The sequence below is a fragment of the Hermetia illucens genome, chromosome 2 (assembly GCF_905115235.1).
Source record: "Hermetia illucens chromosome 2, iHerIll2.2.curated.20191125, whole genome shotgun sequence".
Taxonomy (NCBI): domain Eukaryota; kingdom Metazoa; phylum Arthropoda; class Insecta; order Diptera; family Stratiomyidae; genus Hermetia; species Hermetia illucens.
In genome coordinates, this window is record NC_051850.1 from 13,107,256 (window position 1) to 13,128,596 (window position 21,341).

General features: G+C 45.4%; 1 protein-coding gene across 1 annotated transcript in view; it reads right to left on the bottom strand.

Moving 5' to 3' along the window:
* The window catches only part of LOC119648296 (sphingosine kinase 2-like), an 80,830-nt gene extending 59,814 nt beyond the window's left edge, over positions 1 to 21,016 (bottom strand). Inside the window, exon 1 of the mRNA XM_038049955.1 lies at positions 19,494 to 21,016. Within this exon, the coding sequence (XP_037905883.1) occupies positions 19,494 to 20,407 (914 nt within the window). The 5' untranslated portion in view covers positions 20,408 to 21,016. The remainder of the gene's footprint in view (positions 1 to 19,493) is intronic.
* Between the last annotated feature and the right edge of the window lie 325 nt (positions 21,017 to 21,341).

Consider the following 21,341-nt stretch of genomic DNA (forward strand, 5'->3'; position numbering starts at 1 on the left):
TCGTTATTCCTACCTTCTCCTTGATTCTAAATTTATCAACGTGGAATTTCAGAAACCTGCACTGCTTTGCGTGATATGTTTTTCTTCCGCTTACAGGTTTTCTGAACCAGTGGAAGATAGCCTATTCCGGCTCACAACTTCGTTTGGTGGTGTCGGCTAGAGAATCAATAGATTCTCAACATTGTTCCTGGCTACACTCCACGTATATTTGCCTTCACATTTCTAGTTTAAGGTTTCACGCCTTTTCCCAGCAAGCAAGTGTTCCAAAACCTCAATTTCCTTTCCCACCTTGTAAAGTTGGGTTTCCTCAATTCCTCCTCAATTTCCTTTCCCACCTTGTAAAGTTGGGTTTCCTGCCCTACCCTTGGTAGAAACAATAAGAGCTGGTCGTTTATTGTATTTGTCTTTCAAAATTAACGTCTCGTCAGTGATTGCCTTCCAGAAGTCTCTGGATCTACGGGCCTTCACAGAAAATTTTGTCAACTTTTTAGGTTTCCCGAATAGCCCTTCCCTTTAGGTCGTGTTTGGCCACTCAGGATGGTCACTTGATCATCTTATTTCCCATAGCTTTTATTACAAACTATTGTGCCTCTTTACTAGTTATAGTATACCTATAAACTATAGTATTACGTTTAAACGAATACCACCAGTGACCAGTGAGTATTCCCACTATGATCCAGAGGTTCCTCTAGGTGAATTTTAAACAATCTTTCGAGCTCTTGGGTACGTATCCCCCCATGAGCACCCTAGAATATTCCATTCCTGGTAAGTTTCCACAGCCATTCCTCTCCATTTTTCGATGTCGTAGCCATAAACCCATTTGCGACTCTACAAAATCGCTCTGGCCTGTATAGCAGCGTCGCTGCTTCTTTCTTAGCCGGTTTTTCCACTGTCTCATTGCCTTCTAACCCAATGTGGCCTGGAACCCAGAGTATCCAGACCTTATTAAGCAAGCCGAGCGTGTTTAGTCTGTTAAGCCGTCTGTTCACCGCCGCGGTTGGAGACAGAAGAGACCGGCTTATTTCCATGCGATCCTTACTGTCCCAACCAACGGCATTTTCTCACCGCTAATTCTCCACTCCCTTGGTGAGCACAACATTCGAAATAAATTTCGAATGCTGCAGATCCTGCCGCGCCACATCACTCCGCCCCCAGACGAAACCTAGGGGATTTCGGCGACGGATCCCGGAACTCCGTTCCCCGTTAATCCACAAAACGGACACGACACTGCTTCGGGGCGCACACGGGTTTCAGTCTGGACAAAGAGACCGCCTTTTTGTGTCCACCGATCTCGAGCTGGAAGAAATGTTCTCCCCCCTTGAGAACGCGGTACGGGCCCTCATATGGAGGCTGCAGCGGCTTCCGGACGGCATCCGTCCTGACCAGAACGTGCGTGCATGTGTCCAGTTCCTTGGGCGAACAGACAGGTGTGGGCGAGTGTCGAGTGGGTGGTGGCGCTTTGATTCGTCGGAGATTGTCCCTCAGCAGACGCACCAACCCCGACTCCGTGAGACCCGATCTCTTGTCGAAGACCGGATCGCTTGGGAGTCTTGGGTTCTCCCCGTAAACCAGCTCCGCGGGGCTGGCAGCAAATTCCTCTCGGCGGGTTGTACGTAGGCCGAGTAGGACGAGAGGCAAGACGACGGATCGTCGCGTGCCATGATGGCGGCTTTCAGCGTCCGGTGCCAACGTTCTAGCATCCCATTGGATTGCGGGTGGTATGCAGTAGTCCGCTGGCGTTTAAAACCCAGGAGTTTACCTAACTCCGAGAAAAGGGTGGATTCAAATTGCATTCCCTGGTCAGTGATGACCACTGCAGGGACGCCAAAGCGTGGTATCCACTCTCGGCAGGGGGCTTCGGCACAAGATTGCGCCGTAATATCTTTCAGAGGTATTGCCTCAGGCCACCGCGTGAACCTGTCGATGATTGTGAGGCAATACTTGTAACCGTGCGAGTCTCGCAAAGGCCCTATTATGTCGAGGTGTATCATGTGGAAACGCTTGGTAGTGCGGGAGAATGAGCCCACTTCTTTCCTTACATGCCTGGAGACTTTACGCTTTTGGCATGCGATGCACTCTCTGGCCCAGGAATTGATATCCTTGTTCATGGAGGGCCAGAAGTATTTTCCGGTGACTAACCGGTTTGTTGTCCTGATGCCGGGATGCGCCAAGTCGTGAACTGCATGGAACACTTCCTTGCGAAATGTGGCCGGAATGTATGGCCGAGGTCCCTTTTCCGAGTCTTCGCAGCAGAGCGAGAGGTTTGAGCCGAAGATGGGCAACTCCCGAAATTTGTATTTGGGGTTGGATTTGAGGCTCTGAAGTGCTGCGTCATCCTCCTACGCCTTGGCAATAGCCGAGAAATCGAGTGAGGCGGGGATGTTAACCTCGGAGACAAGAGACAAAGCGTCAGCAACTATGTTGTCCTTACCGGACACGTGCTGGATGCCTGACGTAAACTGGCTTATGAAGCTCAGGTGTCGAAGCTGACCAGGGGACGCTTTGTCAGGCTTTTGTTTCAAAGCATACGTGAGAGGTTTATGGTCCGTGAACACCGTGAACGGCCTGCCTTCTAGGGAGAAACGGAAGTATTTTATGCTCAAGTACGCGGCAAGCAGTTCGCGATCGTAGGTACTGTAGTTCCGTTGAGCGGGATTCAACTGTTTCGAGAAGAAGCTCAACGGCTGCCAAACTTGATCCGCCTTTTGGTGAAGGGCAGCACCTACTGCGATGTCAGAGGCATCAACAAAAACGGCTAGGGGTGCATCTTGCAGAGAAAATGCCAAGAGTGTAGCATCAGCCAGTTGCTATCGGGATTTATCGAACGCGCGGACAGCCTCTTCAGACCACACAATACTGCTTTGCTGCTTTAATAGCCACTTGGCCGTAAGTTAGACTGCCAATATCCTCTTCTTTATAGTTCCTCTCGAGGTTGAAGGAAACACATCTATCTATGGGGTATATTTCCGGCTAAAATATGTTGGTATGCTTACCCACTGATTTAAAGTGCATTTTCCTTGGACTAATGACTCCACCGCCTACTCCCTCTGCCGTAAGTATCAGTTGTTGGTTTAAGCCGTATATCAATGTCACGCTCTCTCAGTTTGCTCTGTTGCTCCAACGTGTTTCAAACTTCTTATCGGATTGGAACCTCGTTGTCATATTATCCCTTGATATTAGTAATTCTTAATGCCGCCTTTGTTACTCGTTTCACCCCTGATCGCCTCGACCTCTCATGGGCTCGGGGTTAGGTTTCTTGGAAGCATTTCCTTCTTGTGGACTGCTTTCCGCTATTCCTCACTTTCTTAGCTCTGATGCTGACGGCTTAGGTCTGTTGTGAGCCTTCTTAAAGGCTTCTTTTGGCCTCAGACCGTCCTTCGAATAGCACAGATACCATTCGGCACCTACACCACAGAGACCTGTCTCCTTCCTGCCGTCTGATATGGTAACCTAAGACGTACTTTTGCTCGTCCTTCTTTTTTGAGCGGGGACCGCTGTTGATTGTGTTCTTCGGAGTAGTGACCTTGACTACACTGCTTTACCTAGCAGCTTCTCTATTCGGATAAAAAAAAGGGTGTCCGAAGGGAAAACAGAAGGACAAAGACCGGTGGAAAAACCCCAAAAGCCCTAGGCGGATTCAGTGGACGAAGACAGCCCATCACTGTTCGTATTAGCAAGCCCCCTAATGGATGCGATATACCTTTATTGCCAATGTCAATAATATAACTTCATCAAACTTTTAAAGGGAAATTTTTGACAGTAAACCTATTTCGCCACTAGTTTTAGAAAAAACCAAAAATATTACAGTTAAATTAGAGGACACTAGCTGCAAGATCTCAAAAATCCTACCCTTTCAGCTAGAAGATTTCAGAAGAGTCATGGATGTTAGAGGCATTTACATTGTTAGGGTTAATCGTTGTCACTAGCCCTCTCAGAAAAAGCGTTAATGGTTCTGCCTGTTCTGTTTTCTTGGACAGTTTTTATCGAGATGACGCCCATTAAAATATTATTTCTGTTACGCTATCATAACTTTCATAATTAATGTTGAGAATGCAAGAGGCCCAAATGAAATATCGTCACAGATCTCCGATGTCTCCGAGTTTAACCCAGCCTTATCGAAAGAAGTTACACCATATAAGCAACTCTTAATTATGCTGACGCTTGTATCTCAGATATTACAAATAAGTCTGCATACCTTACTCATGCACGAGATGTTTTTTATTTTGCAAGAAACAAATGTTGAAGTTTTATAAATTTCATGAAGATTTACGTTATATAAACGAGATTCCATTCGTACCTCGCGAATGGAAGATGAAAGATTCGTTTGGGATTTTATAGAAAAAATTTCACTTTCAAGCAAAAAAAAATAAATCTATTCAGGGGATTTGTTATTTTTATAAATATATTCGTCATACGGTTTAGCTGATTTGATTAGACGCATATGTAAACACAGAAAGACTTGTCGCGGTACATATTGTGTATATAAAAGACAATCTAATCGTTTTTAATGATATCGCTCCAACGGCCCAATCTGATTCGAGTACAATGTGCAAACATTTTTCGTGGACATTGGCGTTTTTCATTTAAATTTATGGAATCATTTTACTCCCAGATTAGGTATCTTTACGTTGCAAATAAAATCCATTCTATTTGTGTTAGTGGGGGGTGGAAAAAGATATTGAAGAAAATATGAAAGAAAGTTGTTAGCGTCGTCACTTCATGGATTCCGGCGTAATTGAATTAGACCAAAAAACTGCAATGCCGGAATTATCTGTCTGGATTTGGAGCAATTTTCAGATACAAAGTGGGAACATCATAGCTTAGTTCAGCAAACTCTTGCTTGTTAGATACATATTTGCTGTTTTTATATCTACCCCCATCAAGGTAACCAGTATCTGCAACTATGTTCGAATGGGAATCGCTATTAGCTACACATCTCAGCAAAATAACGATTGGCGGATAAGAGTTATTAATTCAATTGTATAAGACCCCACTCGGCAAAATGTATTCTCCCCCAATTAGATATGGTAGCGTAATTTATGCAATTTTCCAAGTTGAGGTAATTTACGTTCGAAATTAGGGTAGAGTTGCAATTCTTAGCGTGCAGCGCGGCGGACCGTCAGCTGCACGCAATTCACAGGCCGCAAGTTGAATACTCGAACCGACATAGTGACATGTGTGAGTCAATAATGCACATAACCATTAGTGAATGAGAAATAAGAAAAATGGTTTGATATTCGTTAGACGTACGGACTACCCTCACGTTCTGCAAATTTAGCCGTAAAACCAAAATAAAGTAATTAGCCCTATTCCCTGCAGCCAAGTCGTACTGAAACGTAATTAAGGCATACAATTTTTTAGTTCCATATTCCTTTCCTCGGGCGACTCCGGGGACGCGAGATATCGAGGAAAATCAACGGCCAGAGAGCTGGGTCGAAATCGAGGAAAATTGAAAATTTCCACAACTCCCGGGTCGTAAAAATCGGCAAAAATGCAAAATCGTCGGATTTCTACGGGCGATGCCTCGTTCGAACGAGGAGACGACCCAGACTCAGAAAGTGCAAGAATTTTCACTCTACGAGTCCGGGGACGCGAGACCAGAGGGCCTGGTCCAAATTGAGGAAAATTGAAAATTTCCACAACCCCCGGGTCGTAAAAATGCGCAAAAATGCAAAATCGTCTGATCTCTACGGGTGATGCCTCGATCGAACGGGAAGGCGACCCAGATTCAGAAAATGCAAGAATTTTCACCCTACGACTTCGGGGACGCGAGATATCGAGGAAAATCGACAGCCAGAGGAGAGGACCTGGTCGAAATTGAGGAAAATTGCAAATTTCCACAACCCCTGGGTCATAAAAATCGGCAAAAATGCAAAATCGTCGGATTGCTACGGGCGATACCTCGTTCGAACGGGGAAGCGATCCAGATTCAGAAAATGCAAGAATTTTCACCCTACGACTTGGGGGCGCGAGATATCGAAGAAAATCGACGGCCAGAGAGCCTGGTCTGGAAAGCGAAGAACTGGAACCAAAACCCTGGCCCGAAGCGATTACTGCCCCATATCTTGAAGATTTTTGGATACATTTTTGACAACTGTATACGCGAAATCGTTGTAGTAAGCGTGTAGCGAGCCAGGTTTGCCCAGAACTGTGGAATTACAGACGCAATAAATGTTGCTCAGTTTCTCATTCAGAAACAATGTGAATAGCATTCCTGGATGTAGAGAAGAATTAAATAGTACTAAGCAAGTTAAGCAGGATTTGGTGCAAACATAGGTGCAAGACTCAGTAAGTTTCTGTCCGAGGAACATAGGAGCCCACCCAGCTTTTTTTAAAAAATCGGAAGGCTTCTACACGGAATCTTCTGGTGATGCGCTGGAACTGCCACTTAACCAGAGCTGTGACCAGAGGTACGCGCCACGGTGACGCTATCTCTCCGTTGCTTTGATTAATAGTTATGGACGAAATTCTACGCATATTGGACAAGAGCGAAGGTGATATTGTATGCCGACGACGACGGTCATTTTGGTGTCACGGATGTTTCCCTCCATTATTAGTGACATCACGGAAGGAGAACTGGGACTTTGTTATTTCATCATGAAGGCATCAGAAAGAATATATTACAAATGTTACTCCAACTGTTCAGGAGTATATAAAAATTGTATAAAAAAATGTATACCAGGAAATAAAAAAACGATTACCAAAATGAAAAGTTCAAAAAAAGGAATTCCTGTATTTCACTGTTGCACTTCAAACATCTTTTTTATTAATGTGAATCTCTAAGCGATCTAAGCGGCTAAATGAACAAAGATTGATTCTTTCCGGCAAGGTAAAGTTTCCAGAGAAATGAAATCTCCGGCTGAGGATGGTTTTCTGGATATACACAGTCGTGTTACGTTCCATTTTAAACAACGGTTCTATTTTCTGCTGGCAGGTGCTGAGCAAAAAGTACAATAGAGTGAAGCTTAATAGGATCTAAAAAACCGCACACACTGCTGCTCTCAATGAACTCCTACATTCCCTACCGCTAGACGCCATTAAGGCGACATCCTCCAAACTGTTAGAGTAATGCAGAAGCACGCTGAACAGTCTGGGTTGCACGATCAAGGTTACCCTCCTCTGGGTTCCCGATCATAGGAACATAGAAGAGTATGAGCAGGATGATGAGCTGGCCTGGTGGGGCTCTGCTCTAGGCAGTCCTTCAATGGGCGCAGTCTGTGTCCCACTGGCGACTGTTAGGAGTGGAATCTGCGCCAAGTCAAGACTGAGCTCTTACGCCAGATCTGTGCAAATACACACAAAATTATGTCGATCTGCACAGCGCAATTGCCCATAGGGAACCATGCCGCTAGCTTCGGCATACCTCACAATTCACATTTTCGAGGTTGCGAAGAAGAGAAAGAAGCCCTCAGGTACTTCATTTATGAATGCTCAGCTCTAGTTAGAGCCAGGCTACAGACATTAGGTAAACCATTTTTTGAGGAGCTCGTAAAAATCTCTAGCTGCAGTGTGGGAGAACTGCTTTCGTTCGTGAATATTACGAGCTGGCTCTCAAAATCTGAACTGACTGGATTCTGCCCCTTTGCTCTTATCACAGCAGTCATTGTCGTAAGAGTTTGTGGTATCAATACGGCGCGCCAGAGCTCTAATTGGGTTCCGCAGAGCGACCACTGACACCTACCAAATTACTCAAACTTCCAATGAAAAAAATTAATATATATTACAATGTTCCTTGGGTTTATTCGCGAAAATATTTATGAAAATAAGTAACTTTCATAGATTCAATCGATTAATTTGACGGAATTACTGTTTCTACCTTAAATTTGACTTTCATTTAAATTTGTTTTCCAATAGTTCACATACGTAAATAAACTTGGCTGTATATTTCGGAAACGACCTTGATGGGGGCCATTCGAAAGATGAGATTATTGGTTGTGCAAATGGAAAGATCGCTTAGAAATTCATAATCCAAGAAAACTTGTTGGACAACTTTTGCTGCATTGTAACTGTTTGGGTCGATTTCGGAGACCTTGGTTGTGATCGCTTAGAGATTCACATTAATTCAAAACTTCTTGAACTTTTCATATTGGTAATCGTTTTTTTATTTCCTGGTATATATTTTTTTATACAATTTTTATATATTCCTAAACAGTTGGAGTGACGTTTGTAATGTATTCTTTCTGATGCCTCCATAATGAAATAACTAAGTGCCAAGTTCGAAAAGATGGCTCCTTGGAGACTTCAGTCTCCTATGGCATGTGCAACTCTTCAATTATCTGTATTGCATATCCCCGAGAATAATTGGAAAATCCATTGATGGGGTAACCGGCAAGCACTACAAGACAAGCTCAGACCTTCCCCCGATAGTAGTAATCACGAATGAAGCTCATTTTCTCGAAATTCTCAATATTAACGGAGATATAAGCATTTAAAGTTCTTCCCAAGATTCCTCCAGCACTTCAGCACTTTTTCTGGCACCCAGACCCCAATTGGTATTTGAGCGCTACACAAATTTCCTCGTTGGTAGAGGCTTCGCCAAGATTTTACACTCTATCGTAACCATTGGCAGACTTACGTGGAAGGTCGCTTGCTGCCGAGTGGAGCTTCGACATACCTTTGTACATCATCGTGATCCTTCTTTTCCTTCGATAGTTCGAACAGCAATCCTCCTTTTTGTGTTCGCCTAACTTGCGTTACATTGTCGCTAAACTCCTTCAGCGTAAGATCTGCCTTAACACTTCTTAAAATATCAGCATAGGACATACCCTCTCTCTGCTATTATTACCAGCGCTTCTTGACGCTTTCATTTCGATCAAGAATTAAACTCCTTTTCTCGAAATTCTCAATATTAACGGAGATATAAGCGTTTAAAGTTCTTCCCAAGATTTCTAATTAGAAAATCCATTGACGTTGGGGAAACCAATGAAAAACTGCAAGAAAGGCGGTGAGATTTTGATTGCACGCGAGGAACCGAAAAACTCTATATTCAAACGTCACAAACGAAGGATGGAAGATCCACGACGAATCATTAACGGACTAACAGATAGAAAGTTAAACTGTTCAAGGCAGACGGGCCCTGCAGCTATATTTAATTACTATCATAAAGCCTCGGGGGTCAAAGGGTAGTATAGGTCCCAGGGCGGGAGCATAAAACCTGGGAAACACCTGCTGAACCAACTCCAACAACTCTACTACCAAACCCTATTTTCATCTCCACGTGATGATCGCTGGGAGTTCTTTCTTTATGAAAAAACTATAGACGGAGAAGGATGAAGGTGAGTCTCCTGCGCCTAAAAACGGGACAAAATGTACCAAATGGTCCTCCAGATTGGGGGTTGGGTAGGGCTAACAATCCTACACGGAAAATCAATGTTACGGAGCCACGAAAGGAGCCTCGGACAGGATGGATTTTACAACGACGAACCCTGCATCGACAACGGATTAACGATTTACGCATTTTCTCATGGAACGTGCGCTCCCTGTACAGACCGAATACTGCTGAGCAGCTAGACGATACCCTGTCCCAATATAATGCCGATGTATCAGCGTTGCGAGAGATGCGATGGACAGGGACCGATTTCCTTGAAAAGAGCCGCTACACCATATATTCTAGCGGTCATCCAGTAAACCATGTGCTCGGAGCAGGTTTCTTAGTTAGCCAAAAAATGAAACCTGCTGTTATCGGCTTTGAAAATATAAGCGAACGGTTGTGAGGCAAATTTAGAAATATAAATCTCATTAACGTTCACGCCCCTGCAGAAAAGACTACAGAGTCGGAGATGAAAACCTTCTACAAGGCAGTTGAACGAACCCTCGAAGCCTGTTCCAGATATATCAAAATCATACTTGGGCGTTTCACCAGTCAAATAGGGAAGAAGCCCCCATTCAGCCGATACGTTCTTCCTCATAGCTTACATCAAAACACAAATGATAAGGGATTGCGGAGTATTCAATCAGCAGTGTCACACGAAATGGTTGTTGGAAGTACCTGGTTTGCGCGGAAAGAGGTCCAGAAAAAAACGTGAGCCTCTCCAGACGGGACCACCTTCAACCGAATTGACCACGTGCTGATTGAACGCCGCCACCTCTCAGCCTTAATGAATGTCAGAACATATAGCGGGGCATGGTGCTCCGAACTCGAATAACAACACCACCCAGAAGCCCCTCTGACAATAAGGTGAGAACTAACACTGAAGCCATCCACAACACACCTATAAGAGGGAAATTAATGCCGCAATAACCGCAATCAACAGAGATCCTGGAGATGAAACATCAACAAATGATGGCCCTAGCCGCAAAGAAAGTCGGAACGGCTGGTTTGACGATGAATGTAAGCTTGCTACGGAACGGAAGAATGCCGCATACCGAGTAATGTTGCATTCTCAAAAAAACGCAGGCACGCGCAGAGACTTATCACGAACTCCGTCGAGCGGAGAAGGGACTTCACAGACGGAAAAAGGAAGCCTGGGAGAACCAACAGATCTGTGAACTCGAAAAGTACAGGGAGCAACTTCACCAGGCGCGCAAGTTTTACCAACAAGGCAGCAGGTTGAAGCCTTATACACCTCGATGCTCATCCTGCCGAAACAAAGAGTACTTTGATGAGCTACTGAACAACCAGAACATCGACGAGTTGCAGGTTCCGCCAACTGAACACGACGGACAAATACTGCCACCACCAAGTATAGAAGAAAGAGGTCCAGAAAAAAACGTGAGCCTCTCCAGACGGGACCACCTTCAACCGAATTGACCACGTGCTGATTGAACGCCGCCACCTCTCAGCCTTAATGAATGTCAGAACATATAGCGGGGCATGGTGCTCCGAACTCGAATAACAACACCACCCAGAAGCCCCTCTGACAATAAGGTGAGAACTAACACTGAAGCCATCCACAACACACCTATAAGAGGGAAATTAATGCCGCAATAACCGCAATCAACAGAGATCCTGGAGATGAAACATCAACAAATGATGGCCCTAGCCGCAAAGAAAGTCGGAACGGCTGGTTTGACGATGAATGTAAGCTTGCTACGGAACGGAAGAATGCCGCATACCGAGTAATGTTGCATTCTCAAAAAAACGCAGGCACGCGCAGAGACTTATCACGAACTCCGTCGAGCGGAGAAGGGACTTCACAGACGGAAAAAGGAAGCCTGGGAGAACCAACAGATCTGTGAACTCGAAAAGTACAGGGAGCAACTTCACCAGGCGCGCAAGTTTTACCAACAAGGCAGCAGGTTGAAGCCTTATACACCTCGATGCTCATCCTGCCGAAACAAAGAGTACTTTGATGAGCTACTGAACAACCAGAACATCGACGAGTTGCAGGTTCCGCCAACTGAACACGACGGACAAATACTGCCACCACCAAGTATAGAAGAAACAGTCCGTGCAATTCATTGGCTTAAAAATCATAAGTCGCCAGGAGCCGATGGAATTACAGCGGAATGGGTTAAATGCGGAGGCGACCAACTACACCAAGTGGTTCATCAACTTATGCTCAAGGTATGGGACAATCAATGCCTGACAACTGGCAAAGAAGTATTATCTGTCTCATATATAAAAAGGGAAATATCACACAGTGCAACAATTACAGAGGTATCACGTTGCTGAATACCATCTATAAGATATTCTCCGTTATCTTCCTAGGCTGGATAGCCCCATATGCTCAGAACATCATTGGCCCGTACCAAAGAGCCTTCACTCCAGGGAAGTCAGCAACAGATCAGATTTTCTCTCTGCGGCAAGCGATGGAAAAACTGATGGAATATGGACAACAGTTGCACCATCTGTTCATCGATTTTAAAGCCGCCTATGATAGTATAGCCAGGGTAAAACTGTACACGGCCATGAGATAATTCGATATCCCGACGAAATTAATAAGACTGACTAGGCTGACCCTGACCAATGTGCGAGGCCAGATAAAAGCAGCAGGATCACTCTCAGGACCATTCGACATCAACAACGGTCTACGACAAGGGGATGCCCAATCATGCGTCCTGTTTAATCTGGTCCTCGAGAAAGTGATCCGTGATGTGAGGTAAATGTGAGGGGTACGATCCTCTTTAAGTCCACCCAATTACTGGCCTATGCTGACGATATCGACATCATGGGAAGAACCACCCAAGACGTACAAACTGCCTTCATCCACGACAATGATCTTGCCTTGTCCTCCTATATTCCTCGGAAACCTGGGTTCTTAGCAAGAAGAATTGCGAACTCTTGGCCGCGTTCGAGAGAAGAATCCTCCGAAGAATTTTTGGCCCCCTACATGAGGATGGACGATTCCGTAGCCTACATAACGACGAAATCTATGAGCGATACCATGACCGGCCGGTTGTGGATAAAATCCGGCTCAATAGGTTACGGTGGGCGGGTCACTTAATCCGTATGGATGAGGATGATCCAGCCCGGAAAATCTATAAGGGCAATATCTATGGTAGAAAAAGAAGGCGAGGCAGACCCTGCCTAAGATGGAGCGATGGCGTAGGTCAGAACGCCAGACAGCTTTTAGGGATATCGAATTGGTGGACTTCGGCGCTAAACCGGGATGTCTGGAGTTCCTTATTAAGGCAGGCCTAGACCGGATACCAGTTGTTGCGCCGTTGATGATGATGATCATAAAGCCTCGAAAGTACAATATTCAATCATACAACTTTCTCAAAGTTTGGTAAATCCATTTTTTTATAAACCGGATGCAAATCCTATGCATAACAAACAACCACAATCACAATTACGAGTAAACGACCAGAAACATTCAAGGTAAAAGTAAAATCACCTAAACTACGCCAGACGTATCTGATTTTTTTACATCTTTACAACTTCCAGCTTTTTTTTGCATTCATTCCACAAATTACCAGGAACCAACACTAACCAGCGTTTTAACTCAGCCCTGTTAGTACACATCACCACGATTGACTGGTTTTTGAACAACCTGCTTGATCAGTGATTTCCCAACGTTATTATAAAAAATCCACTCAGACTGTATACACGAAGCAGCAGAGAGTACTCCATGAGTTGCATCACTCACCAAGCACCTGTAATTATTCCTAAACGGTTTGAATAGCGTCTTGAGGAAGATAATATAAAATCTGATAGATGATATCTTTCAATAGTACAGATAAGTGGTTAAATTAAGATGCAGGATAGATTGAATAACGGCAGGATTCAGAGGAAAAATAACGAATACGCTTTGTTCAAAGTGGAACCTATATTGACATTACTTAGCTAAATCTAGACACTCTGCAGTCGGAACTTAGCAACTAGATTCGTAGTTTCGCATGAAATACCTCTGAGGTAGTGAAATGATTGCTTTGGAAAGTGAATTTCAAATAAATCCCCTTAGTTTTAATTACCTTCTACGAACCAGTCGACTGTAATGCGCTTAATACCACTTAAGATGCTAGCTTATGACTCCTGAGTTGGGAATACAAGTGTAGAGACCGCGTCATGCACCGCAAGTTCTTCCATTCTAGTTCAGATACAACACTTTACGTGATTTTTTCAGGTTTGAATAAAGCATTGCGTCTGGGGTTGTTGCCTTGCAGGATTACATAAGCCGTCCAAACTATTCCTTGAAAATCTGTGCGGTTGTGTCTAAGTTTTGTATCTTAGAAAGCATAGTTTCAAGGAAGACAAAACACGATAAATTATGTAAGTTGAAAATAAAAAGAAACGATTGTCAGCAATGATAATATTAAATTTACGATATCGAATCTAGGATATGCTCGTTGAGAGACGCGAAATTGAACCAATTCGGCGTTCCCCCAGCCTGTGAAATGTCGTGAAAGTGCACATCCGGAAGTTCGTCGAAGCTCTTGGAACAGGCAGAGCCGCGCTGCCGTCTGCATACCGGCTGCTGTGTATGCTTGACACGGTCGGGAAAGTGCCCGGAAAACTTATCAGGAATAGATTCGCTGAAGCTATCCGGGGACTTATCTACAAGGCAGTTCGGGTTCAGAACAGGGAAACCCACAGTGGGTGCTGTTATGGAGGTCGTGGATACGTTTCATCGTCCCGGGGCACCCAGCCGTTGATCTTGACGGATAGTGCTCCTCATAACGCTGGATGTCAGAAATGCCTACAATTCCGTAAGATGGACAGATATGCTAGGCACATTAGAGAACTCATTCCACGTGCCAAGCTAGTTCTTGCGGATATTTTGAACGATTATCTGAATTACCGCTCTCTGTTCCTTGAGACGCTAGAGGACCAGAGGAGAATGGAAATCACGTCGGGAGTAGCACAGGGATCCATCGTAGGGCCGGACCTCTGGAACGCTTCCTATGATAGTCTGCTGAGATTCGATTGGCCCGAAGAGTCGCGCCTCGTCTGGAAAAGAACTGAAGTAGTCATCTTGACTAGAAAGAGAATCCTGACCCTGCGTTCCATATCAATCGGCGAGTTGACTATAGAGTCAAAACCAGCGGTTAAATACCTAAATTTAATGTTTGACTTGAAGATGAGCTTCTTCGAGCAAATCAAAGCAGCAGCGGACAGGGCTGCAGCTGTAGTCTCGGCCTTGAGTCGGTTAAAGGCGAATGTTGGGTGGTTTATATCTACTAGGCGGCGTCTGCTTTTGGAAGCAACGCAGTCTGTTCTGCTCTATGGCCCGGAGGTATGTGCTGATGCCCTTGACAAGGGGTGCATCGTAAGCGCCTTGCTCAAGTGCAGAGACGGGGAACTTTGCGAGTGACTTCTGATTATCGTACTGTCTCAAAACCGGCCGTGATGACGATCGTGGCAGTGATTCCCGTTGCCTTCCTTGCCGAGGAGCGTAAAGCTATCTAGCGCTGTTAGGGCGAAAACTTAAAAGAGGTAATTGCCCGTGAAGAACGTCAACGAACGCTTACCGAGTGGCAACGCTCTTAGTAAAATGCGCCAAGAAGCAGGTGGGCTGTGCGGCTCATTGACAATTTAACCCCATGGCTGAACCGAACGCACGATGAGATTGACCACTTCCTTACCCTAATTCTAAGCTGGCATGGTGGTTTCTAGTCTTACCTGCATAGAATTGAGCAGGAGTGATCTCCTGATCATATGTTCTGCAATGGAGTGGTGGACGACGCTGAACACACCTTTTTCTCTTGTGAAAGGTCGGATGGCTTTCGTCAGTAGCTTTCTGCAGACACAGGGGAGCTCTCTCCAGACAACATTGTCAGAAAGATACTAAAGAGCGCTGGCAGTTGGAATCATGTTGCGCATTATGTTCTGGCTCACCTTATGGCGAAGAAGGTTAAACTCGACCTGCGGAAGGATCGGATGGTAAGAGGTCCCCTCCAGTTGGTGAAAGGGATTACCTGACTTGAAGGCTCCCAAAGCCGGAAGAGTGGGAGAGCTAGGATAATGTCTCAAACGGTTCCACGCTACTATTCTGATGACAGAGAACTGTTTAGTTGGTAGTCAAACAGCGTACTATTGCGGGAATCCAACATTCTTTGCGTAAAACATTCACCTACCGTACCCCCTACCCCTAGGTTGTGCTTCCTGTAATGTCATTATCGTCAGCGTAATACTTGTTGTGCAAATATCAATACATTGCGATCGAGATCCAGCAAAGCGTATCCAATCTTATACACGGTTCTGATATACTGCCGACTAACAGCCAATTTAGACGACGGTTCGAGAGATTTGCAGTTGTTGCAACACTCAGAACCATAGAGAGCGACTGGACGGACGACATTGCGGTAAATTTTAGATTTGAGACGTTCGTTGATACGTCGATCACAAAGGATATCAGTTGTGGAGCGCCACTTTATCCAGGTCGCGTTAATGCGTGAAGCAATTTCGTAACGCAGCTCTCCATTGGCTGATAGCGTTGACCCGAGGTATTTAAATCGCTCAGTTCTGGGCAGATCACTGCCGCTGACAGTTTCAAAAATTCAGTTTTGTTTAAATTCAATCTGAGACCGTGTTGCATGAGGCGATCATTCCATTTTTGGACAAGTTGCTCGAGATCATTTTTGCTATCAGATGCTAGGAAAACATCATCTGCATAAAGCAGTGTGTAGGGCGCTGGACGTTGGATATCCCGTGTGACGGTGTCCATAACAAGGACAAAGAGGAGTGGTGAGAGGGCACTTCCTTGATGAACTCCAACAGAGACACGAAGCGGTTTTGATACATCCGCCATACTTCGAACTTTACTTTTCGGATCGTGGTAGAGCAATTGAACCCAGCGCACGAGGTCTTCTGGCACGAAGTGTTGTCGTAAAGCATACCAGATGAGTTCGTGTGGTACACGGTCAAACGCTTTCTCTAGATCCAGAAAGGCAATGTAAAGAGGGCGATGCTTCTCACGGTGTTTCTCCATGAGTAACCGCGCAGCGTGTATTGCGTCAGTAGTTCCGCAGTTCTTGACAAATCCGGCTTGATTCACGGTTATTTCAACGATTTCGCGAATACGATTGTCAAGAATGCGTTCAAAAATCTTCATGGTATGGGAAAGTAACCGGATCGGACGGTAATTTGAACATTCTGCTGGGCTACCTTTCTTTTTCCATATTGGAACAGTGGTACTTTCTTGCCAGTCGGATGGTGTTCTTCCGTCCTGAATAACCCGGATAAAGAATTCACTGAGCCACAGTATTGGGTCCCAGCTCTTCGCTTTCCAGAGCTCAGATGCGATGTCGTCAGGTCCTGTTGTTTTCCCCGATTTCATTTGTTTTATTGCCTCCTCGACTTCACTTGCGCTGACTGGTGGAACTGCTCCAAATGTCGGCAATGATTGTGGAAGTGGAGGATGAGCAAATTCTTCAGTTGAAATCTGCTCGAAGTTTTCTCGCCATCTATCCGTTGCGGCTCGACGGTTGGTAAGCAAAGTACCGTTCTTGTCATGAACACAACAGAAGTGTTCGATATCCTGTGTGCGTTCATCACGGCTTTTAGCAAGTCGATACAATTTCATTTATTTACTTTTATTTTCATTTATTTATCCGAGTTGTCACAATCTCGGTATTTATTTATTTAATTTCATTTATTTTTATTTATCATTATTATTTTGCTTTTATTTTATATTTATATATTTTTTCCTAGCTTATATTTGTGTTTTCCGGTTTCTGCCAGACCGTTTGACCGTGTGGCTGCGGAGGTTGGGACGTCGACGAACACAAATTCATTGGAAGCCACAGGGTTTTCGCTCCGGTGTTCTGCCGCCTCGTCCTCTTTATTTCAACGTCCCCCCTGAATCGATTTGAAATATGTCACTTGACGAGAAATTCGCGCAGAGAGCGATACCACCACTGGCGGTGGTCGTTGTCAGGGCGTCTCCATTTCGGCGTCGCAATTTGGCTGGGTGGTTGCATCAGTTGGAGGCGCACATTGCGCTGGCGGGCGTTAAAGCGGACGCTACGCGGTTTAACGGTTACTGATTAGGCAGGGCTCAATCAGTTATTGAATGAATTGTCGCTAGGTGACCGTAGCCCCAGCCAGTTGCTTCGTGAAATGGGGCAATTGGGTGGAGATAAGGTTGGCTCGGAGCTGCTAAAGTCCCTCTAGTTTCAACTACTCCCGGAGAGCACCCGCGCCATTTTGGCCTGCGCAGGCTCGGAATCGCTAGAGGTGTTGTCCACCATAGCGGACAAGATTCACGAGGTGTACACACGCCCCGTCGTCGCGGAAGTTTCCGAGGACTCGATCCGGAAGTTAATGACTTGAAATCTATGGTGACAACATTGGCCGACGCGGTCATCAAGCTCGCTGCGACAGTTGTTACTTTGCGTTTGGGAGATAGGTCTCGTCTGCTTCCCGAAAAGGGCGTTCGGGTAAGTCCTCATCGGCCTCGACGGTTTGTTGCTACCATCGGAAATACGGAGTTAATGCGACTAAATTTATCACAGGTTTTATGTTTGGCTCAACAAAAAACTAGATTCGCTCGGTGCCTCGGCGACAGCTTCCCAAAGCGCAGTACCATGTCGCCTTACAATCTTCAATCCCCTAAGCAGACGTTACTTCCTGGTTGTCAGTTCCCCCTGAACACCGTCCAAACACCCTTATTCCGAAAACTTGCGTTTGGCGAGCGCGAACTCATCTCCCATTAGCAGGCAGGTAGACCTGAGTCTCGAACTGCGCCGAACGTTTTCGTGGCGTTTCATTTTGGAGTACATCAGCACCCTCATATCAAGCGCAGACTTCCTGTGTCACTATGGGCTGCTGGTTGATACGCAGAAGAAGACCTTGGTAGACCCCGCAACCGCTGAAAGTTTCGCAACATCACTACGGAAAGCAGTTTCTCCAAGCCGCTGAAGCATGATGTGCAACACCATATCACTACCGCCACCTCTCCAATCTTCTCAAAAGTGCATCCAATTTCACCCCAGAAGCTTGCTGTTGCGAAGAGGTAGTTTGAAAATTTCATGAAGCAGGGTATCTGCAGACCTGCAGTTCTCTCCGCTTCATTTGGTCCCTAAGCCAAACGGCGAATGACGACCATGTGGCATCTGGACGCTCAAACAGTTCCAGACCGATCCACTTAGAGCATGTATTTTTGAAAGCCTCCTTGATGCCGGACTTAAACGTTGAAAAATGCAGATTCCTACAGAAGCAGGTGAAATTTCTCGGCCACTTATTTACCCCTGACGGTATCCAACCTGACCGAGAAAAGGTTGAGGCGATTAAGAGTTTTCCACTACCACTCACGGGGAAGGATATGCGAAGGTTCTTGGGCGCCGCTATATTAATGGTTGCAGTAAATCCAACAGATGGCCTGGCATCGGCTGGAGGACAAATGTCAAATACGACATTTGTCCCCAGAATTGTCAACGAATTCATAAAGACTCGGCCAGAGAGGAGGCCAAATGCTAACTTTGTTCAATTAATTGAATGAAAAATTGTGATATTGTGTAATTATATAATGGAGTAGAAAATTTTGGTAAAATCAAAGTTAACGCTTAAAAAAGCAGTGCTCTTTGATTATTGGGGAAAATAGTCCCCCAAATTATACTTAAGCATTATTTAATCTGTTTTGAATATTTACAATTTACACGGATTATGCATAGTCATCTTTACTAAGATTAGGATTGATGGATAGAATCAGACTTTGTTTTTGATGGGTGTAAAAAAACTCCATTACGCTTGTTTCGAAGGCGAAAAAAGCTTCGAAGGGGAGCCCAAATGTGAGGCGGGACGGCTTGAATAACGCGCAAATTATTTCGAAGAGAAAAAGTTGAGATTAGCAGCACAATAAATAACAATAGTGTCCGATATTCCTGATGAGATGTCCATATCAGATACTCAAGTCTTTGTATCAGGAATGTTATCTTTGGCTGCAGACCGACCTTTCCTTATCGATGTAAAGTTAGAGACATAAACGACAAGAAAGGACCAGCTGCTTTTGTTCTATCTAATCTCATTAGAAAGTTTATCGGAATTTTATTTTGACTGTCATTTTTTGTAGCCAATGAATAAGCATTTCAGAACCAAATGTGCATTGTTAATGCGATCATAATCTTAGTTGTGATTTGGCCAAACAAAAGGAAGAAATAACGTCACTTACCCGTAAACATGAGCGATAGTCTTAGCCAGACCATTTCCTGATCCACACGGTATAATCCCTATTGGAATTTGGTCAAGAGCGTGTTGCCAATCCGAGCGTTCCAGAAGTCCATTGATAACTTCCCAGAACAGGCCATCACCTCCGACTACAACTATTCCACGCCAAGTGTACACATCCTTGGTGCGAACAAACTCCCTTGCAAAAAACGCCCGCTTGGTCACATGTAAATCATACGCAATCTCTGCTTCAGCGAACATGGGGGCTACACGCTGTTGGAAGACCTCACGTGCTTTTCCTGACCCAGATTTCGGATTCAAGAGAATCAGCATCCGCCTTTGCTCAATCAATTTCGGCGACAGATCGGGGCTCTCACCATTGATGAGCTGCTTAATCGCCGTGCGCCACTTCTGCGCCTCCCGGTTGTTGTCTTCGTAGCAGTCAAACGAGCGGAAGCGCAAGGTCAAGGTTGTTCTTTCGCGACGACTGCCCCTGCCCCGGCGTCCCGCTTTCTTTAGAATGTAGGCGTAGATGTAGAGGTATGCGCTCACATCAGACTCATCCAAGTCGGCGGAGTGCTCATCGACGACCTTGAGTTGTGCCGGGCCAGGCATGGAAGAGCAGGCGCACGGTGAACCCACCTGTCCCTTGCGCTTGCTTCTCAGACAGCGGCATCCAATGATGTCCTTCATGTAGATAACTTGCTCTTTGGCGCTACCATTGCTTTCCTTCCGCAGGCAGATGCCCCTCTCTGTTAGTTTTACCTCGAATTGGCTGTTCTTTTTGGTAGTGATGTAGAAGGTCTCGGCAAGGTAGACTGTCGCAGGCTTCCCATCGTCCGGTTTCTGTTGCCGCGCTCCGAATTCTCCGTCATCGTCGTCGAGGCGAAGTTTTTCAATTTTGGGGTTTTCACTCATTTTCACTAACTACGTTTAGGATTGCGCACGTCACTTTCCAACTTTGGTGAGTTGTCCGCACTCAAATTTCTAGTAAAGCATTTACCCGCCAAAAGCACCCACAATAGCACTACTAACGGTTTGTCGTGGACTCCGCAAGCACTTGAAATTGGTTTTCACAAGACTTTGTTTGGGATCCCTCCGCGGCCAGTCGAATGGTCATCAAGCAAAACAAATCGTCGCGAGAATATCAACAAACACCGCACGCCGTGGAGCTCACAATCGCCACTTCGCGATCGCGTAACTAAAGTATTGACCGAGGGGGCCCACCAGTGACTGACCAGCCAAGATCGCAGAAAATTCACTCTGGATGTGGAAAGTGGGGAGCAATCGTGGTCAGCGTCGCTAGTCAAGATAGACGTGAAAGCAGTCGGAGAGTTTATTGCGGCCGCGGTGGCATGTCAATACGCGGTTTTCGTGGCAGCCAAGTTGCTAGGCGGCAGTGACAACCGAGCCGGCAATGGAGCGCTGAGATGAGTGGAACCACGAGCCGGTTCCTCGGGAGACGGCTAGAATTACACTCGGATGACGGAGCAGAGAAACCTCGATGCAATCGTCCCCCGCGCGATGACAGATCTCGCTGCCAGCAACACAGCCGCGTCGACCTGTCAGATGCACTTGCAGCTCGGTGCACTCCACCAGCAACACACGCGCATGTTCATCAGCTGTGCCACTTGCATGCTACATCGAACTCGCATGAGATCTTTTGTTGTCATAGGATTTGTTAGCGTCTTCAACGTTTCTTACGTTCAAAATCGAAAAATTGTATCTGCAACGGAAATGGACGAGTTTATGTTTCGAAAAAATAATTTCTCATGTCAAAATCTTCTTCATAAATAACGAATGAATGATTTTGTAAGGATACCAGCCTAAAGGATTCGCATGGAAGAATGAA